The sequence below is a fragment of the Carettochelys insculpta genome, chromosome 21, assembly GCF_033958435.1.
Source record: "Carettochelys insculpta isolate YL-2023 chromosome 21, ASM3395843v1, whole genome shotgun sequence".
Classification (NCBI taxonomy): domain Eukaryota; kingdom Metazoa; phylum Chordata; order Testudines; family Carettochelyidae; genus Carettochelys; species Carettochelys insculpta.
The window spans coordinates 2,055,848-2,080,830 of NC_134157.1; the positions used below are offsets into that span (position 1 = coordinate 2,055,848).

A 24,983-nucleotide genomic window follows, 5' to 3' on the forward strand; every position below is an offset into this window, starting at 1 on the left:
ACATCTCAGAGGCTGGCCAAAGACCCAGAAGAAAGCGCAAGGGTTTGGTGAACACGCGCGGTCAGTAAAGCCGGTTGGGTCTGAGCTGCACAGTCGGAAAACAAGAACCGAGGAACAAGCCACAGGCGGGGCTCAAGCCAAGAGCTCTCTAGTCGGGACGCTAAGCCTCAGAACGAGAGCTGTCCAGTTGCCAAACCACAGGAGAGCTGACGCCATCTCACTGGACATACCCGGCCCTTGGACAGCTCGAGCTCCTCACTGGGGTGAGCCACGGGAAGACTAAAACCCACCCAGGCAGCCAGTGGCTGAGGCAGACCCTTGCTTCAAGAATTCACTATGCAGTTGAATAAGTGGCCCTGTGCTGCCCAGCAGAATAGAGCAGGCACTCGGCACTTTGCGTAGGGCAGTGCTGAGAGCCACTGAGCCAAACTGCAGGCTCTTTACAGAATGGAAACCTCTGCACGTCGGGGGTGCTGTACCCCTTCGCACAGCACCTCTGAGCACGCGTGCGAGAGCAATTAAAGCCGACATGCGGCCTGGGAGGTGGGGCTAGAAGAGTGATGATAACTCAGGCAAAAGAGAGATGTTGAAAGTGAATTTTTTTAAAAAAGCAACAGTGTCACTGTGGTAATCTGCAGAAAGGAAAGCAGCAGCAGAACTTGTGGGACTCCGGGCATTGAGCTGCAGTTTATACACAGCACAAGCTTTGTTAGCTGGCATGCCTGGGGGTCACCAGTTCATCGCATGTGCCAGTTACCAAACTCAAAAAATGTCTAAGACATGAACTACTCTTACCGTACACAGCCCTGGACTTTACTGCTTCTCTGCTATCCCACGGCCAAACAAACAAGACTTCCTCAAGCACTGGAAAATACTGCCAGATAGCTAGCAGAGATTTTCCAGTTAACTGAAGGGAGAATTGTATTGCCATCTGTGACAGATGCTAGTAAATGAAGTTTTCTGGATAGTAAAGTGCCGGATAACAAAGCTTTTACTGTAACTTCGTCTACTGAGGGAAATATTAAACTGCTACATGCAAGAGAGAGGTTCAGGCTGGGGCAAACGCGTACCCTAGTCATGGCCTGAGGGAGGACATGGGCAGCTCTGGGTTATAAGTAGCTGGGAAGGCCATTTGGATTTAAATTGATTTTTGTAACTCCCCTAAACTTCCAATGGTAACTAAAATTTATTGCTGGGTGTACTGCCCCTACGCCCTTCCCTCCGTTTTGGTTGGACTGTCTCTTTCATTGTTGCTTAAACTGACTGGCATATAACTGGACTGGCAAATTGGAGCATCCACCCACCTTAGCCCTGAAATCACCTGCCTAGTGAACAGACAGAGGATCTAAACATATTAGTGGGATTGCAGTTTGAAAAATTCACCACTGTGCGCTTGCGTTTTTGCTTATGTAAGCTCATAGTCTGCCCTGGGCTGAGCTTTCCAACCTGAGAAACGGCAAGGCTGCAAAATGTGCTCTTGTAAACTTAGCAGCGCATTCAAATGTTGACCTGAGTTTTATCTGCTGTGGTTTCCTCAGTTCTGTACACTTTCTACCAGCCTAGGGGTGCCTCTGTGGGATGAAGTTTGTCTGCCTCTCATCTAAAAGCCTCCGGAGTTCATCCTTTAAATTTCTGTGAGCATCAAAACACACCAATCCCTGTTGGAGCCGAGCTGGACCTAAAGAACAGGCCTCTCGGGCCCCAGGCTGATTAGGGCTGTGGGGGAGGCGGGGTTGGGTCTCATGCTGGCAGCTCAGAGCAGGTCTCATTGCTGGGCCAGGGAGCCCTGAGAGTGTTCCTCCTCCTGCCTGGGGCCTGTGTACCCCCTGCCCGGGCTCCACCTCCATCCTTAATCTTAAAATCGTCCCTTGGGGAAGGGGGTTGGCTGGGAGCAGCGCACATTGTAAATGCTCAGTTGGACCTAAGGAGCAAGGCACTGAGAGGCAGTGCTAAGAGTGGAAGCCACCAGCTCACCAGAGCCTGTCCTGCACCCTCGGCAGTGCTGGAGCTGAGAGCGATGGCCAAAGCCCCGGAGACTTCATGGGGGCTGGGACTTGGCCTTGGCTTAGGGCAGACAGTGCAGGTCCATGGGTAACACCCAGGCCCCCAAGTCACCAAATCCCCAGAATGGACAGGACAGGACAGGGCTCCAGGCAGGGGAGCTGGCAGGAACAGCCTCCCAGAGCTGCGACAGTAAATATTCCTTTGCCCCACAGACATGAGCATTAAAACCTCCTTCCTGTGCACACAGCCAGTCACCCGTCCATTGACAATGGGCCTGGTCTCTGTCGGGCAGCAAGCAGAGGACTTCTCGGGCTCCGACGCCGCTCCAGGGTGCCCCACGGGGGAAGCAGGAGGAAACCATTCGTAGTCGCTCCCAGGGTGTCTGTTCCCTTCTGTGTCCACTTGGCCAGCTTCCAGCCGGGAGGAGACAAGGGCAGTGGGACTGCAGCAAATGGGCAGCGGAGCAAGATGGGGCCTCTGGGAAATGCTCACATCCGGTGGGTGTAGGATGCTGGGGCACCTGCAGGGTCGGTGGCGCTCGTGTTAGCGCTGCCTTTCCGGCCCCCGTCCTACATGGTGCGGCGCGCCTTGCCAGAGCGGAGCAGGCACGTGGCTGCCCCCAGCGCTGTCAGGATCACGGCCACGAAGAGCAGGATGAGGACCACCCAGGAGCTGTAGTTTGTGCCCCTTTGGAAAGCCGCTTCCTCGGCGGGGATCAGGTTGGTGAGGTTCAGCATGTAGCCCAGGGCCCAGCCGATGGCCGTGTCGCCCGCCTGGGAAAAGAGCCCACACAGCTCGTCAGTACCAAGGCCCCGGGCGGGTACGTCTGCACCACAGGCAGGCCCCTGCCAAGGCTCCAGCTCGGGGGACTGGGCTACGGGCCTGGTTCACTTCAGTGGAGATGCGTCGGGACCCTCCCACTTTGCAAGGGGCTCCAGCCTGAGCCCAACCGCTGCACTGCGATTAGCTCCTCAGCTTGAGCCTCCTGAGCCTGGGGCAGCGGCAGCCAGGCCTGCTGGGGGCGGCGGGTAGTTGCTCCCAGGCCTGGCTTTCCAAAGGGGTCCAGAGCTCCGGTGCTCCTTTGAAATGCTGCAGAGCGCTGTGTTGCCGCTTTGCACACAGCTTGGGGTTGGGGGGTGACCTCAGCCCTGCCCCCTCTGTCCTTGGCCCCACTCCTTCTGCCCTTGGTCCTACTCATTCCAGACAGCCCCTAGGCACAGGGGTTGGCTAAGCAGCTGCAGGAACGATGGGAATCTCCCTGCCTGTCTCCCTGCCCTGCTCCTGGTCGCTCATCATTGCATCGTCAATCCTTAGCCTGGCTCGTCCCAAAATCTGAGCAAAGACCAGCTGGGACCTGGGGGGCCGCGGGCCTCCGCCAGCTGGTGAGAACCCAGGTGTCCCTCTGCTTAGCTGCACCCACTGGCACCTGCTGCCCATAGGCAAGTGCCAGAAGCCGTTCTGGAGGCGAGGGCTCCAGCCCAGCCCTGTGCTCGTCTCTTGCGCCAGGAGGAACGGGGGCATGTGGAACTGGTGCTGCCCCGCTTGTGCCCAGCCCCCCTGCGCAGTGCAGCCTGTTTCCTTCATCCCGGCGTTCTGCTTGCAAAGGAAGCAGCTCAGCGGCCGAGTGCTTTCCCCGCGGCACGAAGCAGAGTAACAACGCTGCTCTTGGTAGTGCCGCTTGTGAATTACACCACAGCCACTGAAGTCAGAAGCTGGCCCTAGTTTACACCTTTGGTAGCCTGGCGTTATTTGCTCCCTTGGCAAAGGCCACGGGACGCTCAGCGGGTGGGACCTGTTCCCCTTGCGCCCCCCACCAGGGCTCAGGAGGTGTTTATGAACATGAGCACAGCCGTGCTAGGCCAGCCCATGTTCCAGCTTCCCGGTATCCACCTCCCACCACAGCAGAGCTCCAGGAGTGTATGGACCAGAACTGTTCTGGAAAGATCGGCTCCTGCTGTCGGTCCCAACTTCTGGCGGGCGGAGGAAGAGTCACCCTGAGCATGGGGCTGCAGCCCTGGCCAGCTTGGTTAATGACCCAACCTCCATGAACTCAGCTAGCTCCTTTAGGAACCCAGTTACGCTTTAGCTGTCACAACATCCCATGGCAGAGAGTTCCACAGCTGTGTTGTGTGACAACGTGCGTTCTCCAGCTTGTAACGCTGCGTCCTCACTGCCTCCGCCGACCCCTGGCTTGCGTGTCGCAGGAAAGAGAGAAGTCCTGACCGGTGTCCGCCTTTCTGAGTGCTGCTGGGCACTGAGTGGCAGTTTTCCATTGGCCGTGGAAATAAGGCCCCATTTCAACCCAAAGCAAACATCTGACCTGGGCACCCAGCAAGATCCCTGCCCCCACCAAAAGCCTTTACTGGAGCTCATTTCCTGCAGGGATCCTGGCAAACCCCATCAGACTAGGGCTTCCCCGTGGCCCGTGCCAGCAACCGAGCGGTGCAGCCGGATGCTGCATGGCAGACCCTGTTGGGCAGAGCCCATCTGGGCCAACACCTACCTTCTTCTGGAAGGCGATGTTGGAGAACGACGTCTCGTTGAAGCGATAGCCTTTCGTGGTCAGCAGGTAGACAAAGTTGGTTACTGCGCAGTAATCTTGCAACCTCGTCTTCTGATCTGGGGCTTTTTGCAGCAGCTGGGGAAGCGAGAGGGGAGAGAGAGAAAAGAGAATATTCTTTCCTGCTCTGGCCCTGCAGAATCTGGCTATGGGCCCTGTCAGGGCGGGGGATCCAGGCCAGGGAGGTGCAGGGAAGCTACAATGCACTCTTGTCCCACCAGAGGCTGCTGTGGCCCCAGAAGAGAGGGCAGCAGGCTCAGGGCTGGAGCAGCCGGCCCTGGAGAGGGAGGGGGCAGAGGCTGCCTGCCAGCACCTGGGCTGCGGGGCCAGAGCAGGAGCACATGATGTGGGGGGGGCGGGATTGGAGGGGGTGGACAGAACAGGGCACATGGGGCTGCTGCAGTGGGGCACGCAGAGCGGGGTTCAGCAGGGCTAGTGTGGGGACAGACTGGGGCAGAGGCAGACGAGCTCAGAGGTGGCAACGCAGGAGGCTGGATAGGAATGGGGACAGCAGCACAACTGGGGGTGGGGCGGCCGAGGGGGGGTGCAGGGCCCGTGGGAATGCCTGGGGGGCGGGAGAGGCAGCTGAGTGGTGCCTCTGCTCCCTGACCCACCACTTTAGGGGAACCCCAACTGCCAGGGGATGGAGCCAGCCTGTGGGACAGCGGCTGTCTGCCCCCTCTGGGAGCCGTGCATTGAGCCATGTGCTGCAGACAGAAAGGGGATCCAGGATGGGCGCGGGGGACTGGAGGGGACTTGCCGCCAGAGGTCCAACTCAAGAGGAGGGCGATCTGAGCTCGGTCCTATGCCTTTACATACACCGTTAGCAGCCCTGTTGCAACACAGCCTGAGCCCTGCAGCCTGCAAGAGCTCAGAGGACCCAGGGCCCATTTACAGGGCATGGCGATTCCGGCTGGCCTCCCCTATGGGCGGCCAGGGCCCTCACCTCGGCCCAGGTGGCATCGCAGATGGCTTCGGCAGCAGCACTGAGGTCAGCTGGCGAGGCCACGCGTCTCTTCATGGCCCTCTGGATAAAATCCACCGTGTAGAAGAAGGCAGAGAAGGCCTGTGGGGAGATGGGTTGTGGGAGGAAGCAGCTGCTGGCTAGTACAGCCTCTTTGGCCCTGCTGGACGCAAAGGCACGATGTGTGGGAGCAGAGTGTGGGGTGTAGCTTGCAGCTAGCAGTGCACTGAGCAACCCCCAGGCCCATTCGCCGGCTGGCAACCTCCTTGCCCCTTGAGCCTAATTCTCCAGCTGCAGGATGGAGAGACTCCCAGCCACTTCAGCAGAGGCCCTGGGCACGCTGCGCCGGAACCAGCCCCATGCGCCGGAGGCTGCTGGCTGCCCGCCAAGACCCGGAGCCCCAGGACACTTACGATGAAGTTGCCCGAGAGGCCGGGCTGGAAGACCCCGTCAAAGGAGCAGCTGGAGAAGCGGCAGCTGGTGAAGTTGAAGAGATTCTCCACGAGCGAGCGGCACTGGGCCACGTCCCCAGCTCCGGCCATGCTGATGGGACGCTGGGGATCGTAGCCGTCAGGCTTCTCGGCTGCCGTGCAGGGGGAGTTGTAGACATCGTGCAGCGTCAAGTTCTTCGTGTAGCCTTTGGGCCAGCAGGGGTTGGGCATGTTCTCCGTGTAGCTGTTAGCCTGTCGGGCGAGGAATGGACACCACACAAGCCTGGTTTGTCCGCAGCCAGGAGACGGCCTAGGAACAAGCAGCGTGGCGCAGCGGGTGGCGTTCGGAAACACCGCCACACAGTTCTGCTGCTGCCTGCCTCGGTTTCCCCATCTGTAAAACAGGGGATTCGGAAGTGACCATGCTTTGACGAGATAGTGTCCAGGCCTGTGTCCACGGCTGTCCGGAGGCAGGGAACCGGCAGCTCAGCCCAGGAAGGACGGCCAGCCTGTGTGGGCACCGAAGAGCCAGGCACGTGAGACCTGGCCATCCCTGGGGGGCTGTTCAACAGCAGCAAACAAGTTAAATAGCTGGTGGGGGTGAATGGGCCCCAGGGTTTGCACGGGCTCCCTGCGGTTCCCACGGGGGCTGCTGCAGGCAGGTCTCAGCTAAGCTGGGAGGGTCTGGAAAGGGTGCTTAAAATACAGGTTTGGGTTTGGTCTGTTTCTGCGCAAGGGAAAAGCAGAGACACCAAAGGGCTGCTAAACGTGCAACTTCTGGGACCTTCTGCTCCCGCCCTGACCCTAGTGCATTAACGAGGCCACCTCCCTGCGCTGCCTCAGGGACTTACGCTTCGTGTTTACACTCCCAGACTTCTGTGACCCCCAGGCTCAAAGCCTGCAGCGGAAGCTCAGCCCCAGCATGGGAGGGCGATGCGAGAGCTGCAGGTGTCTCCTGTCGCTCAAAGCGGTGGAGCTCTGCCAGGGAAGGGGAAAACCCTGCCACCTGCGGTCAGGCACAGCTGGGCAAGGGCGCCCGGGCGGTGCCACAGCAGCACCACCCCAGCTGAGCCCTCTCTGCTCCATCTGTAGGCCCCTTAGCAGGGGCTGTAACAGGCCGGGCTCACCTGGACTCCCTGCTAACGAGCTGCCCTGTGCTGTTGCCTCTCCAAGCTGGGGGGCTGTGGGGCTCAAGGAGGGGAGGAGCAGAAGGTACTCCAGGGCGGGGCGAGCTCTGCCCCTGCTCCTCCCAAAGCCCTGGTGACCTGAGCATGGAGCAGCCGGGCTGGCAGGGTTGTGGCGGTCTCTGTACCTGCATGACCTTGGCGAGCACCCTGCGGAGGACCTGGTCCCTGCCGTAGCACAGGAAGCTGTGGGTGTACACCTGGTACGTCTGGCCGTAGAGCCGGAGCATCACCCGGCTCTGGGGGTCCTCGATCGGCTCCCGGGTTTCAAAGGTGATCTGGGTCGAGGCCCCGCCCAGGTCCATGGCCCCCACCGTGGGTTTCTTCGGCCGGAACCACTGCCCGATCCAGCCATACTGCGGGGAGGGGGACAGAAGCAGAGTCGTGACGCTCCCCGCCCCTGGCCTGGCTCCGACCAAGCAGAACACGCCTCCCCCCGCCCCCGGCTGCCGTCAGCGCAGCGCCCTGACAGTTCACGCAGGGCCTGATCCTGCAGCTGCTGGCAGCATGCTGGTCAGTGCTTCCAGCCCGAAACCAGCAGGGCACCGTCCGCCCTCACTCAGCGCTTTGTGCTGCCATGGGGCCCACCAGCCGGCAGGAAAGAGGCCCGCTGGGCAGGCAGAGGGGCTGGTGCACAGCCAGTAGCTTGCAGTGGACACAAGGACCCCGAGAGTCATCCTGCTGAAGGCCAGGGCCAGGAGGCAGTGGGCCAGGCATTCTGCGTGTCTGACCGGGCCGTCCGCGTTCGGCTCCCGCTGCCGCCGGCAGGAGCTGCACGCGCAGCTGGGGGCGGTTGGATCGCAGCGGGTTCCTACCGACAACTCTACTGCACCTCCATGGCTGGGCTGGGCACCTCCCCCAGGGCACCTGGTCCCTGGCACCTGGCTGGGCACCTCCCTCGTCCAAGTGCCCCCCCCCCCCCCCGGCTCCCTAACGAGGCCCGAGTGGTCGGAGCAGGCTCAGAGCAGGAAGCCGATCCCATGGCTGAACTGGCGAGGGACCCTCTGCATTTCTACCCGCTCCCAGAGGGAGGCTGCACCAGCAGCCCCACATTCCCTTGGGCGCTGCCGCGAAGCTGTCACTGCTGGGGCTGAGGGGAGACCGAGGCGGGGGAGGTGGACGGAAAAGGTGGCTTTGCCCAGCCGCGAAGAGAGGCCCGTCAGCAGGGGTAACAGACACCCTCCGGCAGTCACACCAGCCCTGGGCACGGCAGGTCATGCAACCAACCCCTTGCCCTAGGGGAGGGCTGGCCGCCCAGCTGGCCTGCAGGGCCAAGCACCAGGCCACGAGACACAATGCTTCCTCGCAGGAGACAAGCCACCCCAAAGCGCACGACAAGCCCTCCACTTCCTTCCCCTGCTCCGCTGCCCTGAGCTGGGCGTGCATCTCCCTCCCATCAGAATCCCCCTGCCCCGGTGCTCGCTGCTAGGTCAGGTCCCACCATTCCCCTCGAGGCTGGCTGGGGACCCAGCCTCTGCCAGTCCTGGGCATGCCCTAGCTAAGGTCTCAGCTGGCTGCCCATCACCGGGGTGTCTGAGCAACACAGAGAGCCATGCAGAGCAACTCTGGCGTTCCCACCTCAGTGCAGTGAATGCAGGAGGAGGGGTAAGGTCACAGCCCTGGCCCGGTGCGCCCCACAAAGCAGAAGCCCCTGGACAGCACCCTGCCTATGCAGCAGCTTCTGAAGAGGAAAACAGGGTCCGAGGTAACGAGGCAGCCCTGGAGAGATGGGCTGGCTCCTCCCTGCTAGGCCAGCTACCTGTGTGGGGCGGGCAGGCAGGCTTGTTGGTGAGTGCTGGGGTGACTGGAAGGGCCCATCCTAGCAGGCCAGTCCTGCTGGGCATACCTTGATGAAGTTCTCCAGAAGATAGTTAGCTGTGACCCAGCCAAACACCCCCTCATCTTCACCCGACAGAATTTTGGCCCCCTGGAAGTCAAAGGGGTACGATCTGAGCGTGGAGGTGACTGCGCTGAGGACGCTGCTCGAGGCCTGGGGGTCGGTGAGGCTGCGGGCACACAAAGCAAGGCTTCACTGCCAGAGAAGACGCACACGTCTGCACCCGCTCTGCCACCTCCATCGCTCCGAGGGCAACAGTCATCCTCACACGCAGCACGGCTACAGCCCGCAAGGGAGCAGGCAGGGTCCCCTAACGCCAGCGAGCAGCAGAGAGCAAGGGATCTAGGCGCCCCCTCACCAAGCCAGGCAGTCCGGCTGCCCGAGTCCCGCCCCCCAGGAAAACGGCCCCTGCCTGGGGCTGAGGTGGGACTCACGTGCACCCGGGCCTGGCGCCGGCGCTCCACACAGGGCTGGGCTGGTCACAGAATGGAGGCTGCTCTGCAGAACCTGAGTGGCGCATCTCCACAGCCAGCCCAGAGGCCCGAGGGTGCCCCTCAGCCGGAGCAGAGCTTGGGCTGGCCCCAGTCTCCAGCAATCCGCCTGCCTACGTCAGGCAGGCACCAGCCTGGCTTCCGCCTAGCTCATCCGGCAGGCTCGGCGCTCAGCCCTGCTGCTGCCGCTGCTGCCCGGGCAGCCCCCTTGCTGCAGTAGCCTGCGCGAGAGGGGTCACTCGTTCCAGCCACAGCAGCCGTGCACAGATGGGCTGCATGCGAGGACAGGGCCACGCGGCTCCCCCGTCAGCACAGGTCTCCGGCAGGACCTTGGTCCTACACTGGGCAAGGTGAGCCTGGGCCCGGGCAGGGCCGGCGGGCTCCTGGGGAAGGGGGCCCGGCTTCCCCTTACAAGCAAGGCGAGGCGGAGCGCCCTGTGCTGCCCACCCCAGCCTTCCCAGCCAATAAGGCCACAGCTCTAACCCCCGGGGGTCATCTGTAACAAGGCAGGGCTTGCACGCGGTAGGGGTGGAGACGGAATCGAGCCTCTCTGGAGGGGAGCACCCAGGGGTCAAACTGGAGCAGAACACGTTGATAGAGACGCTCAGCCCCCGGCTGCGGGGCAGGGCCAGGCTGTCGCTTCTCGGGTCAGGAAGAAACTTCTCCTATGGGCCAGTGTTTCCGTTCGTGTCCACTGGGGGCGCCCTGCCCTGGGGCACCCAGCACGCTGAGCCTGGCATGGGGCCCAGGCTGCCCAGGGGGCAGCGGGAGCAGGTAACCCCAGAGCATCGCCTGGAAAGCCCACAGCCCAGGCCCAGCCCCGGCCAGGGGAAGGACGTTTGTCTCAGGGTCTGACAGCAGCCCGCAGCAGAACTCACTTCAGCAGCCGCATGCCGGCAGTGGCCCCCAGGTAGAGGGGGGTGAGCCGATGCCTTTCCTTGGGGACGTCGCTCACAGCCTGGTTAAGACACTTCTCCAGGCTCTGGCCGGCGCCCGAGGGGTTCTTTGCGTAGCTGGAGATCCCGCCACCTGCCGTGAGATAAAACGAGCATCGATCCTGGCTGCTCGCTGCAGGGATGCCAAGCACCTGGGGAGCCCCACGGAGCACCAGCGAGCGCCGGCCAGGGAACGGAGCGTGGAGGGGCAGAGCAACTGCGGCCCTGAGCTGGCCAGCACGTCCCAGGGGCATCCTCCCCCCACCCACCACCTGCGGCCCAAACCCTCCTGCAGGGCTGGTGCAGGGGGGAGCGAGAAGGTCTTCCGGGGGGGGACTTTGCCTGGACATTGCAGCACACACATTTATTCTGTTTCTGAAGTGAGTGGAGCAGCTGGGGGAGAGGGCAGAGGGGCTTGCGCCCTCTTCCCACCCCTGAGCCAGCTCCTTGTAGGGAGAGGACCATGGGGCCTTCCCCACTGCAAGGCAGCTCCGTTCTGCTCAGGCCCATCGAAGGGCCGGTGTGGTGCAGGATTTTGCAGCTGTGCGTGTGCAGCGGAGGCCAAGGGACGGGCTTGTGGGGGATGCGTCACACGCCTCGGCTTCCGTCGAGTTATTGTGCTGGGTTCTGCCCTTCCGACGGCCAAACAATATAGCACGTCTGCTCCTCGCCCAGCCCAGCCCCCTGCCAGCTGAGAGCCAGGCTGGACCGGCAGGGCTCTCTGAGACAGCCTGGCTCTTGCAGACAGCTTGGGGAGCTGCCCTCCCTCTTGTTCCCAGGAGGGCAGCCCTAGGCCCAGGACAAGATTCCTCCCCCTGCTAGCAGTGACCTTGGCTGTCACCCCAAGGATGCTGGGAGAGGAGCTTCGGCTGGTGTGAGCAGAGCCACCGGTAAAATGGGTCGTAAGTCACATCCCTCCTGCAGCTCCAGCCAGGCAGTAGAACAGGAGCACTGTGGGGCACCCCACTGCACAGGGGGCTGGAGAAAGAAGGCCCAGCCAAGCAGGTAACAGGCCAGGCCAGGAGCATGGAGACAGGACGGTAATGGAACCAGCCTCCATCCCGGCAAAACCACAGCTCCATGGTTCCTAGGCAGGCCTGGCCCAGGAGGCCTAGGCAGAGCACATGGGGACGCCCATGTGGACAGGAGGCCCCAGGCCATTCTGCCACACGAGGGGCATCACGGCCACCTCCTTGCTCCCCAGCTGTGCCTGCAGGCCCCTGCCTCAGCTGTGCTGAGAACCAGGCAGAAGCAGGAGAGGCCGTCGGGTACCAGCCCCTGCCGCAGGGAGGCAGAGCTCAATGCCAGGGAGGGCCAGGCACTATGGGGCTCTTTGCCAGGTTCCAGGCCCACTGTCCGGGGGGAGCCGCCCTTTGCCAAACACAGCTGAAAGGCCTGAACCAGGCAGTGGCATGTTTGTAGTGACATGATCCTGGGAGGCTGTCAGCCAGGGGGAAAATCCAACCTGCAACCTCAGGGTCGAGGGCGATGGCTCTCTACTGCTGAGCTAAGAGACCCAGCTGGGAGAACCCTGGCTCTCCAAATGTGGTCCAGTCACCACTAGAGAGGGCAAAGGGGGACGGGAATATTTCATCCCTGCCTTGGGGAGATGGGCACAGAAATGACACCAGCTGGGGGTCAGAGATGTTTGTTGCAGTTCTGAGGTCCAGAGTGGGAGGGGAAGGTTGGAGGGATCAAACCCCTGGCATGGGGTGAACGCGTCTGTGGGCACACACACCCCTGGGAGCGCCACGCACCCGAGGCCAGTGATGCTGTTTGGCTGTCGGAAAATGCTGCATGGCCTGAAGAATTACAAGGGGCGAGCCCAGGATTGACTCTCACATGGCAGAGAATGGAGCTAATTATGGAGAGCATCTCGAATGAGTGCTAATGAAACCCACAGTCCATGCTGCAAGGTCCATACCCAGCCCTGGGAGCAGGTCTGTGCTAAAACAGAGACCATCCCTGGTGTGCTCTAAAACCGTCCGGCGTAATAAAAGCCAAACTGCAGGAAATTAAAAACAACAAAGTTCAGCTCCAACCTACTGCAGCTCTGGGCTCGGTTCTCTCCTGGATTGTACCACGTGTGGCCACCTGAGCCCTTCTCATTCTCACTGCTACCATTCTGCACGACTCCAAGTGACGACACAAGGTTGTGGCCAAGCATATTCTGCAGCCACTTCGGGGCTGGCCCAGGTGGGGTCACCCCAATGAAGCCAGCAGAGGCCACAGCTGCTAACCCAGAATTTGGCCTTGTGTAGTTACGGGTGAAGACCCTGGCAGGACACAGACCCTGCAGGCCAACAGATGCAACCCCACTGGAATTAGATGTTCCACCAGCTCTAATTCTTCATCACGAGACGCCTGCAGTTTGGCAAACACGGCTCTGTGCACGACAAGCTTGTGTAAGTCAGGGGCCGGATCCTTCTCTTGCAGGGGGTAAAATCAGGAGCCAGCGCACTGAAGTCAATGGTGTCACACTGAGGTGAGCGAGAGGACAACGGGGGCCGGCCTGGACGCAAGTCTGAGAACGTCGAACTGCCACGTGAACGACTCACTGCCCCGACAGCCCTGCTCTGACTTGCGGCTCGTCCGCGGTGGACACCTGCTCGGCCGGCGCCCTGCAGGACCTGTGACAGTCACTCCTACCTGGCACGTCGCACATGCTGTGCTGGCCGACCACGCCTGTGTCGTTCTCTTTGTCCGCAGGCCACTTGTAGACGAACAGGGCGGTGTGGGAGGAGCCGGCGTCCAGGACGATGCCGTACTGTGTGCACAGGGAGAGAGGGAAGGCTCAGGCAGGGCCACTCACAGCAATGCCGGGCCCAGGACAGATCCGAAGAGCCCCCTGCCCCTCGAGCACAGGACCCCTGGCTGGTCGCAGCCCCAGGCTGGCCACAGCCCAACCCTGTGGTATTCACTGCTCAGACACCCAAACCTGCCTAGGGCAGCAGCAGCATCTCCAGAGAGACGCCTGTCCCCAGAGCAGCCTGGCTCAGGGGGCGGGAGGGGAGGTGCAGACTGACGGGGCAGGGCAGACGCTCAGTGCAAATTCAACCTAATGCTGCACAAGTCGGGCTGGGGCACAGCAGTAGCACGTGAACTCTGCTACTGCTGAGTCCAGCAGGATGCTGCCACAGGGCCCGATGGGCACCACTTCCAGGGACATGGGGGAGGCACCAGAAGACCAGCTTTGCATTTCCCATGGGGCAGGCTACAAGAGGCATTTCCCTCCCAAGGGGCAACCTGTACATGAATCACACAGCGCATCTTCCAGCAGACAGGGCCCAGGAGCTCAGCACCCCCTGTGCACCCACAGACCGGGCTCTTCTGAAATCCCAGCCTTTCCAGTCCCACGTGGGGCCCTGCACATAGCCTATCCCAGTGGGGAGTGAGAACCTATACATGTATATGGAGAGCCACATCTCAGAGCTGGAAGGGACCTCAGGGAGTCATTAAATCCAGCCCCCTGCCTTTTGGCAAGATCAAGCACCATCCCTCTCAAGGGCTGCACTCACAGCCCTCGGTTTAGCAGGCCAATGCTCATACCACTAGGCTATCCCTCCCACCACCTGGGAAGGAGCAGATACTGGCTGGCCATTGGAATAACTTTTGGGACTAACTCTGCCACTGACCAGGCTTGGGGTGACGTGGGGCCAGGGGCTCTTTGACAGGGGCTCTGGGCAGGTTCCTGGACAGGGTGGTAAAGACACAGGAGCTGCCAGAGCCTTGCTTGTCTTAGGTCTCCCAGCGGGGCTAACCTCATGCATCTGGAACCGTGCGAGCCCAGCTGGAAGGTCAGAGTCCCTGGGAGGAAGGAATTCCCAGTGTGACCCTCAGATTAGGGCCAGGGTAAGTACCTGGAGTTTCATAACCGCTCCTCTTAGCCACAGCTGGAGAGTAGCCCTGGCCTGCCTGAACACCTGGGTGGTTCTCAGCACTGACCGTCTGGCTGAGACCATTGCCTTGACTTTTCTCTCCCTACCACTGAGGCAGACACACCCCGTTTGCTGTCCTTCCTGGCAGGAAACCAAAGGGTTACAGCAGGGAAGTAGAGCTTGGCCTGGTTAACCCCTTGGGTTTGCCATTCATCATGTCTCACAAAGGGCACCCTCCCTTGGGCAGGCCAGGCCAGGCCCGCTGCTTGCTGCCATCTGCAGGGATCCAGCGAGGCACCTGGGTGGGGGCGGCAGCCCTGGAAGAGGAGCTCCAAAGAAGGGCAGAGAACTCACCAATTAACTTTCTGCCCTTGAAAGGATTTGCCATTCTTCTTCTATAAATAGCTCCACCAGGCAAGAAAGCCAGAGCAGATTCAGCTTTTCATTGCTCCCAGGAATCCCCATGGCACAGCTCTGCTCACCCGCCTCTGCGGGACAGGCCAGAATTTCGTCTCTCAGTGTTCGGCTTTGGGCTTTTCCTCCAGCTCGTAAATCCTGCCACCAAAGCACCAGATCCCACGCAAAGACCAGCCACACTTGGGCCTTGTCTGCACTGGAAAGTTGTGATTTTTAACGGACGCAGAAAGCTGTGTGGGCAGCCAGCTCTGGTTTAAACTGCACTTGCTGAAGCTTAGGCCCCACTGATAAGGAATTCGCTTGACAGGTAACCAGTGATTCACTTCCTGGCCCTGAGCAGCCCCGTCTCTTTATGAGGGTCACAGAGACCGTTAAACCACCAGTGTGGGAATTGACTCAGTTCAGTTTAATGTACTTCACTGCCAAAGCGAATGAAACTCAGCCGAACTTGAATCATGGCGCCCACATGGGCACCTAGTGCAGTCTGACCAACCCGTTTTAAATCACAGCTTTTGGGAACCGAGACGGATTCCCCCTGTAGACAAGCCCTCAGTGGGGGGGCGGGCGGAGGTGCCCTCCGTTCTAGCAGGGGTACTTCACTGCAGGGAAGGGGCCTCGGACTGGCCCTCTGTGCAGGGGTGAATTCACCCTCTCCCAAGGTGCTGTGCAGCGCAGGGGAGGGAGTCCAGGCCGGGGAGGGGAGCCCCCACAGCATGGTGTTTGTGCAGGGAAAGGCAGGCCCCACTCCGGTCTCTGCAGGGACACCAGAGCCTTTGCTCTGCGCCTCCTTTGATGAGGGCTCCCAGGTGCAGGCCTGGCCCTCCACCGAGTGCCCTTGCTCCTGCCGGGGCTAGTGGGAGAGCGACAGGCAGTTTCATTTTCAACCTCCCTCTCCCCCACTCCCAGGCTGATCCTTTCAACCCCCCACCCACCCACGCTGCAGTCTGAGTGCCCATCCCCCACTATGTCCATCACCGGGGCCTGTAGGTTGCTCGTCTGACTGGGGTCACACCTGCTCTGCCCAATGCACACGTACCAAGCAAGGAGCCACGTGTGAGTGGGGGAGAGACGCGGCCCAGTCTGCGCCTTTCCCCCAGGCCAGGGCCCGAAGACCAGAGGGGAAGGGCTGGCGTTGCCTCTCCGGCGCTGGTGCCAACGGCCTCCTCTTGGCGGAACTCGTGGCAGCCTTTGATGTGCTTCCTGGAGGGGCCGAGCTTGGGTTGTAGGAAGGGCTGCGGTGCTGGGTACGTGGGCAGAGCGGAGCCAGGACAGAGCCCAAGGCCTGGTGGCGAAGGACGCGGGCACAGCTGGGCCACAGGGCCCTGTGCCAGAATGACAGGGAGGGGTCCCCGGGGACAAAGACGCACATGGGCCGGAGACCCTCTCTCGCGTGAAGGGGGGTGGGGGAGAAAAATGGATCTACAAGCCAGTCAAGGGACCCTGTGCCTGTTTCCCCACCCACCTGACACAGGCTGCGTCCACACTACGAGACAAATTCGAATTTCAGGCAGTTAGCTCAATATCACCACGTGACTGTCTTCACCATAAAAACTGTCAGCTCAACTTAGGGAGCACTAATATCGACACCACAATGCCGCCGTTACCGGCTGGCTGCGGCATCAAGCTCGAATTCAGAAGTTCAATCAGAGGCCAGTGTGGAAGCGCCACGTCTTAAAATCGAGTTCATTAGTGTCCCGTAGGCATCCCACAATGCCCCTCACCGCTCTGCCCTGGCCGCTGCGCTCCAGGCACACAGGAATTAGGTAACAGGAGGACCGTGAATTTCAAAGCGGGAGCAGCAAGCCCGTGGCTGTGGGCTCAAGTTTGCATGAGAGCCTGAGAAATGTCTTTCCTTCTTTGCTATTAGTGCTGTGAGCGCATCTACCCACTCAAATAGCTCCAGCAGGGAGTTGGTGGTTCTGTCTCCTACAGTCGGTATTTTTTCCTGCGCTGCCTGGCGCCAGCCGCTGTCCCGCCGCACCATATGGCAACATGGCTGTTGTGAGGGTTGTTCTAGCATAAGATGCCGAGAAACAACTTCTCAGGGGTTTATATTTGTGCACAAACCCCTCTCCCTCCCCCACAGGCACCATGCAGTCCAGGTCTTTCCCGCACTTGGCCACATCACGTGGGCAGCCCTGACCCAGTAAAAGGACGTGCCTGCCGTTCAGTGTTGACCATCCTGCCAGGCAGCACCATGTCCTGGCTGGGCATGGTTAGGGCTCCAAGGGCGGGAAAGAATTTTGGGGGCTTGCAGCCACTGGGGGGGGGTCTCCCCTGGTGACTAAGATATTTGGGGGCTTGCTGCAGCTGGGGGTAAATCTCCCCCAGTGACTAACTTGGGGGCTTGCTGCCACCTGGGGGAAGTTTCCCCCCGGCAGCTAAGATAGTCAGGAGGACAACTTCAGCTACTTCAACATTCCAAGGGGCTCTGCAGCCACAGACCCCAGCACCCCCCACGCCCCACCAAAAACATTTTCAGGAGCCTGCTGCCCATTGCAGGCACCTGCTGCTTTCATGTTTCTGTTACTAAATCTTTGTGCTAATATCTGCTGCCTGTGCTCATGCTTTGATCCCCCAGCAACATGGGGGCAGGGTAGCTGAGATTCCTGTTTGGTTGTAAGTTCAGCGTGTGACATTTCACTGCCATCGCCCGTGTTGGCGATGTCTGTGTCGCAAAGGGGAAGGTCAAAAATTCCTTCTTCCTGGACTTTTCCATCCTCTTTCTTTTAACTTTGAGAACACAGTCCAGGCCCCTGGATTATTTTCAGGGATCGGATGCAATGATGGGAGGTGGGACACTCAGTGGATGGCCGGTTGGGAACACAGTCATTGCACAGAAGCCTTATAGTGCACCGGAAAGCCAAATACTCTCCCTTCAGCATCTCTCTTTCAAAAACCTTCCTATTTTCTCTTTCTTCAAGCTCTTCAGGGTCCCTGTTGTATTTTCAGGGATCAGGTGCAATCACGGGTGCGGGGACACTCAGCAGATGGCCAGTGGAGAATTCAGCTACAGAAGAAAGATGTTTCTGTAAACTTTTTTGCCGTCTGTGGAGGCTCTACCTTTCCTTCCTTTCAATGGGCAAAATGGCCATTAGCTTAACACGGGAGGGGAATGAGGACAATGCAATGTGGGAAGATGATCTCAAAGACCAGCGAGCATACCCAGAATGCTACGTGGATGAGGGAACTCTGGGATAGGTTCTCACAATGCTAGGGTGACCTTATCTCCCTGTCCCAAATACAGGACAGGGATATATGGATGAATGGGCAGCTCCTCCCGGCTCCATCAAGCCCTGGGGAGCCGGGAAGGAGACGGCAGCTGCCAGTGCTCCCTGGGAGCCCTGGGGAAGCTGCAGCCGCTGGCCCTGCCCGGCGCTTTGGGGAAGCCGCAGCTGCCAGCCTCCCTGGGGAAGTGGCAGCTCCCCAGCGGGAACTGGCAGGGACAGGGCAGTTGCCCACTCTCCCCCTGGTTCCCCGAGGCTCACGGAAATGACTTCTGCTGACGGACAAGGTCAGCGTGGGGATGGCCCAAATGTGGGACAATGAGTCCCTTTTTAAAAATAAGTTGAGATGCCTTTTGGTGTCCCAAATACAGGACTGTCCCGCTCCATACGGGACAGATGGTCACCAGACACAATGCACTGCTGCAAGAGTCGGTGTTTGCCCGTGGAGTGTGGCAGACATGAGTCGACTTTGTGAGGAGCATACGGGGAGGTGAGGACGGTCAAATTCGAACTTAAGTTCCAGACTTACAAAATCGATCTGGCTAAATTCGAATTTATCTCATAGTGTAGACGCCGCCAGAGTCTCTGCTCCCCAAAGAATCAGTCCCTCTATCTCAAGAAGAAGGAAGATGGGGAAGCAGCTTACCAGCCTCGACATCCACCACTAGGCTTGGGGGAAGGGGAGCTGATCCTGATCCCCCCAGATCCATATGGAAGCCCCCCACCTGGGAGGTCCTGTACCCCACTGCTGTTGGGTCCTTCTCAAACACTTGTATAGGCTGTGCCAAAGGAATCCTTCTGGAAAACAGCCCAGGGCCCAAATTTAGCCCAGTGTCCCTCCCTTGCAGCCTCTGCTGGGGAACAGCCCCTGTCTAGACCCCAGTCTGACAGCACTTTTCATCAGTTGATACCAGAGTCTTCATTCACAGGAGACTAGTAGCATTACCCCCACAGCACAGAGGAGAACTGAGTCCGAGGGGAGTGAAATGACCTGCCCGATGTCATAGAGCTGGCCAATGACAGTGCCAGGAAAAGACCCCACAGCTGAAGTCGCAGGCTAGTGCTCCAGCCATGAGGTAATACTGGCACCCAGTTCATTCCTACCCGCCCCTGTATAAGTCCCCCTTTGCCAGAGCATGTCATCCCAGGGCCAGCACAGGCTTGCTCCCTGCAGCACCCTGGGCTCTGTCTCATTAACTGTGCTGCAGAGCACCCATCACTTCCCCAGCTACGCTTGCTGATGGGAAAGGCTGGAGATCTCCCACCAGTGCGTCACACGAACTGGGAGGCCAGGGGTGGGGTCAAGGTCCCTCTAATTTTTAACATTGTGGGTGGAATAAATTTTGTTACGTGCACCAACACGTGTGTGGATGTGCACCACCTACAGAAACACACTCCTCACTGTGGGCGCTCTGCTAATCAGCACCTGAATCCCGCCTGGGCGGCCGCCCAAGCACTCAACTGACAGGGAACACTGGCTGGGTTCCCCTAAGAAGCTGTTGCTCAGGGAACCAAAAGATAAAGGGCACAAAATCTGTTCCTCACAGTCATGGACTCGTGGGTTCTACTCCTGGCACTGCCAGTGCCAGCCACTCGCTTTGGTATGGCCCTGAGCCTCATCTGCCGTGTCAGCATCATGGGAATGCTGCCTCCCAGGGGCTGTCTGCAAAGTGTCATGAGGTCGCTGGAGAGGATGCTAAAGGGATGCCCTGAATCGGTATTACATCACCAGCCCCTTGCTCTCCCAAGCCCGGTTTTACTCCAGGTTCTGTGTTCATTGGCTCACGTTGATTCCAGATCAAGTTGGATCCATTTATAAATTACAAGAGGCCTTTTTTCTACCTGCCTGCCCTGCAAACTGTCCCAGCACCGTGGATGGGCTGAGTTCTTTGAGGCTCAGGCACTAGCAACGATCCAGAGCTGCATCCACAGCCTGATTCTGCATCACTTAGCCCTGCAGAGAGCAATGCAGAACCCAGCCCTTGGAACGTAGAGAAATTCTGCTGCCAACACACAAGCCGGGGAGAACCCAGCTCACGCTCCCCTCGGAGCAGTAATCAGAGCTTGGTTCAGTCCATAACATCACCAGATGTGAAGTCAGTGGCATTGCCCTGTGCTGCACCCTGTCCAATTCCAATATGTCTTTTTTGAGATGGGAAGACCACATCTGGAAGGCCCACAGCTTGAACACTGCAAGCAGAGCTTGGCATCCTATCTCAAGAAAGATATACTGGAATTGGAAAGGGTACAGAAAAGAGCAACCAAAATGATTAGGGGTATGGAACAGTTTCCATACAAGGAAAGAGTGAGAAGAGTTGGACTTTCCCGCTTGGAAAGACGTGACTCAGGAGTGTGGAGACAGTAAGGAAGGAAGTGCTATTTGTTCCTCCTGAGATGAGAACTCGGGGTCACCAAAGGAAATGAATGGGCAGCAGATTTAAAATAAACAAAAGGAAGTATTTCTTCACACAGCATGTAGTTAACCTGTGGAACTCCCTGCCAGAGGATGGCATGGAGGCCAGGTTCACAGAGGATAGGGCCATTAATGGCTGTCAGCCAGGATGAGAAGGATGGTGTCCTGTGCAGAAGATAGGGACAGGCAATAGGGGAGGAATCACTTGATGGTCCCGTTTGTTTATTCCCTCTGGGCACCTGGCATTGGCTGCTGTCAAGGCACAGGATGCTGGGCTGGATGGACCTTTGGTCTGACCCAGTGTGGCCAATCTTCTGTTCATTGGATATGCCCAGGGAACCAGCCTGCTGGGTGCTGGGAAGAGGGTACAGCTAATTCAAGGTGAACTACACTGGAACGTAACAAGCACTGAAGAAATTCGGAGAGAATTGGCTAATCATGGAGCTAAGCGCCGGTGGCAGATTGTTTCACTACAGCGACGCTCTTCTGTAATAGTTTCTGGAATAGAAACAGCCTAAATATGTTATAATGTTGTAACACAACAAAGGAACGGCCCCCAGCCGGGCAAGAGAGAACGTTTACAGCTCACTGCTACCTGCGTTGCCTCATTATTTCTTCGTAGGCCCCTTTCTGTCTGTGCCCATCCCTTGTCTCGTCTTATACTTAGGGGTTGTCTACACTTGCTGTGATGGTGCGGTCATGGTGACCAGTGTAACGCCCAGAACCTGGGACCTTGGGAGCTTAGTGCAGGAGCCTAATGGGGTCCTGCTCCATCACTACGGTAACACACCATGAGCACACACCTGTCAGCAGAACGAATTCATTCCCAGAGATAAGCAGCCTGAATAAGCTACATACCAAGCCACATGCAAGGCCAGTGGCTCCCAACCTTTGCAGACTACTTTCAGGAGCCGGATCTGTCTTGCGTACCCCCAAACTACACCCAACTTGAAAACATCTCACTTACCGAATCAGGGAGAAATACACACAGGTGTCACAGCCATGCCGCTACTGACAAATCGCTGACTCTCCCATTCTAACCACAACCATATAATTATAGATGAAGTGGAATACAAATACTGTACTTATCTCTCAGGGTATAGCACACACACCAGGACGAAGAAGTCATCGTCTGCAGGAAACTTTCATTTGTACTTACTTCACAAGTGCTTCTTCTGTAGCCTATTGTAAAACTAGGCAAACCTTTAGAAAAGTTGATGACCTGGAAGGCCTCTGCATATGCCGGGGGTACACATAACCCTGGTTGAGAACCACTCTGCTGGAGTGTCCTGAATAAAGCTCTTTCCTTCCAAAGCAGATAGCCCCAAATCAGTTTGCTTCCCTGAACAGTAACTGGAAAGGCTATTGCCTCTTCCGCAGGGATTGCCCATCACCTGCTGTAGCCTGGAATCTGGACAGTTTGGAAGTACTGCTGCTGCCTGTTTTATGAGGCAGAACCTCAGATCCCAGCAGCTGTGCTCCTGGATCCCTGCAATGGGAACAGGGCAGGGAATTCTGCAGCGCTGAATCAGTTCTGCCACATCAGAGAGCAGGGTTACCCCATCCTCCCAGACTGTGCCGCCCCGGCCACTGTCACTGTGGATACAGGGCGATGAATTCCTGTTATGGGGGGCTGTGTAGACTGCCACCCTACAGCTGTTTACATGCAAGTTAGTGCCTGAATCTGAGCCAGCAGGTCCTGCCATAGACAACCCTCTGCCTGCAAGGCTACGTCTACACTGGGAGATAAATCCGAATTTCAGGCAGTTAGCTCGATATTACCACATGACTTGTCTTCACTGTAAACACCATTCGCTTGATTTAGGGAGCGCTAATATCGATATCGCCACTTCGTCAGACCCGGCTGGGTGTAGCAGCAAGTTCGAATTTAAAAGTTCGAATAAAGGCTCATGTGGAAGCTCCGTCTTTGAACCGAATTCCTTAGCCTCCAGAGGTATCCTGTATGTATCCCACAATGCCCCACAGTGCTCTGCTCTGGCTGCTTCCATCTCCGCTGCTCTCCAGAGGCACAGAAATTAAGTTACAGGAAGTCCGTGAATTTGAATTCAGCACCAGAAAGCCTGCAGCCGTGGGGTCAGGCTTGTATGAGAGGCAGAGAAACTTCTCTGTGGTTTACAGGGGCCCCCCTACATCCCCCACAGGTACTACACAGTCAGGGTCTTTCCCACACCCAACCACCTCATGTGGGCTAGTCCCCAATCCAATAAAAGGACGTGTCTGCTGCTCAGTGCCAACAATGCTGCCAGGCAGCACCATGTCCTGGCGTGCATGCAGTGAGGGCTTCAAGGATGGGAAAGATTTTCAGGTGCCTGCTGCCACCTGGGGGAAGTCTCCTCCAGCAGCTAAGATTCTGGAGGGCTTGCTGCTGCCCAGGGGGACCATTTCACCTGGCCATCGAGCCACGGACCCCACGCTCAAAAAATATTTTTGGGGACCCTGTCAACTGACCCTTCATCCTCTGATCCACCCAACTCCCCACATGGGATGAGGGGGTCCAGCACCCTAATAGTCAATCGGGGCTGGCCCCCCATCTGAGCACCTCCGCTTGCTGAAATTTAGCAAGCCCCATCTCCCGTGTTGGACAGTACAGTGAGGAGCCAACAATCTTTTCCCCAACCTTTTCTATCCTCTTCCTTCAAGCTTTGGCCCCCTTAGCACAGGGAAGTGTGGGTGGAGGGCCAGCTGAGAAGACCCAGACTGCTGGGTGATCCCAGGGCACAGAAGCTGTGTAATGGACTGGGAGGCCAAGAACCCTGCCTCACAAAATCTCCTTTTTCAAAGCCTTTACTGTCCTGCTCTTTCTTCAGGCTTTGCATTCTTCCGGCATTATTTCCAGGGACTATGTTGCTGTGATCAATGGAGGGGGACAGTGGCTGGAGGGCCAGTGGAGAAGACTCAGACACCTGCTGCTTTTTGTAAAATCTTTGATAATTCAGTTACAGAAAGCAATCAGTTCTAGAAGCAAGAACTTTCAGTTAATTTGGCAATCTTCATTGATGCCCTACTTTTCCTTCCTTCCTCGTGGAAAAATGGCCCTTTGCTTCCCCCAGGAGGGAATGAGGGCAGTGCAATGTGGGAAGATGGTACCACATACCCACAACCACTTGCGGGCCATTTTTTTCCCATGCTGCGCCAGTGAAAATACTCAGAATGCTAAGGGGCTGAGGGACCTGTGGGATAGATTTCCACAATGCACTGCTGCAACAGTCGATGTTTGGTGGCAGCAATAAGTCGACTTTGTGGGGAGCCTGTGGGAGGTGAGGGCACTCAAATTTGAGTTTATAAAACCCAGCATTACAAAATCGATTTTAACTCGTTCAAATTTATCAGTAGTGTAGACATAGCCCAAGGCACATGCTAGAGATGTAATCAACAGGCAATAAACCCAACTGCCAAAGTCCTCAGGCAATCATTAGCAACTGCCTTTCTCCAGCCTCTGCCATCCGAGGAGCGCCAACTGCTTTACATTCATTGCATTTCAGGGCTTGCCTGAGGGACAGCATGCCATGCCCATTTTACAGATGGGGAAACTGAGGCTCAGGGATGCAGTGACTAACTCAAGTTCATACGATGAGTCTGGGGCAGAGCCAGTTCCCAGCTCTCCCCACATCCAAACCTGCTGCTTCGCTGTAAGACTACCCTCACCTCACCTCTACAGGAAGCTGAGCAGGAAATCTCTCCCTTGTGCCATCAACTCGCACATGTTCATTTGAGGAAGCGGTGGGCTGGGTGGCGAGTGGAGAGCCTGGCAGGTCTGCATGGGCGTGTGCTGCAGGCAGAGTACAAGGAGCATCCGGTCTCAGGCCTACCCACTAGCCTGGGAACAATGGGAACCCTGCATTACAGGTGCTGGGCACTTGGACTCTGAGTTTACTGAGTAAGCGAGAAGCGAGCACTTCAGAGGGGCTCTCTGTAGCTACCTCTGGGTGCCCCAGATAAGGAGTGCAGCGTCCTGCATTGCCAAAACCACGCTGGGTTGAGAAACTGATTTCAAAATACATCTCTCAAAACCATCTAGTTCCTGCCGTGCTCCCACGGCACTAGCTTCCCAAGAGACCCAGTGAGAGTCCGTGTTGAGCGGGGCCCAGTGTCCCAGCAGTGCCTATCCCAGGCAGCTCTCGTGTGAGCAGCAGGGCTGGTGAGCTCGGCTCCATTGCTGTGTTGACACAGGAGCTACCCCAGGGCTGCCAGGCTTTCTTCCACATTTCCTATTTGTGTCGCCACAGAGTGCCCACAGCGCCTGGCCCCACACACCACTGTACATGGGGACGTCTCCTGCTCTTACCCCACCCTGAGATGTTCTCAGGGCCCAGAGTGATCGTGGGCCTGTGACCTGCAAGTGTCTCAGAAGCATCAGGAGAAGCCACTGGGACACTCCAGGTCAGTGGTTCTCCAGTGTGGTCTGAGAGGCACCAGTGGTCCACGACCATCTTGCAGGTGAGTGGGGGGCTCCTCCCCCCACTGCAGTGGGGCGCTTGTCCCAGCTCTCCAGCTGCACAGCCTCCCCATGTGGCTTGAGCACCAGTAACGGCTGGGGGTCCCCAAGCCTTGTGGGCCGGATCCAGCTCCATGTGCTGCTGCTGCTTCCCCTCATCCCGCCTGGGGACCAGCAGCTCAGGAA

General features: G+C 58.2%; 1 protein-coding gene across 1 annotated transcript in view; it reads right to left on the minus strand.

The window, feature by feature from the left end:
• Positions 1–582: 582 nt before the first annotated feature.
• ENTPD2 (ectonucleoside triphosphate diphosphohydrolase 2) overlaps positions 583–24,983 on the minus strand; it is a 39,290-nt gene continuing 14,889 nt past the window's right edge. Inside the window, exons 2-9 of the mRNA XM_075015268.1 lie at positions 13,056–13,173; positions 10,350–10,500; positions 8,990–9,149; positions 7,272–7,499; positions 5,942–6,211; positions 5,511–5,630; positions 4,508–4,642; positions 583–2,777 (exon numbers count right to left, since the gene is read on the minus strand). Coding sequence (XP_074871369.1) covers positions 2,574–2,777; positions 4,508–4,642; positions 5,511–5,630; positions 5,942–6,211; positions 7,272–7,499; positions 8,990–9,149; positions 10,350–10,500; positions 13,056–13,173 — 1,386 coding nt within the window. The 3' untranslated portion in view covers positions 583–2,573. The remainder of the gene's footprint in view (positions 2,778–4,507; positions 4,643–5,510; positions 5,631–5,941; positions 6,212–7,271; positions 7,500–8,989; positions 9,150–10,349; positions 10,501–13,055; positions 13,174–24,983) is intronic.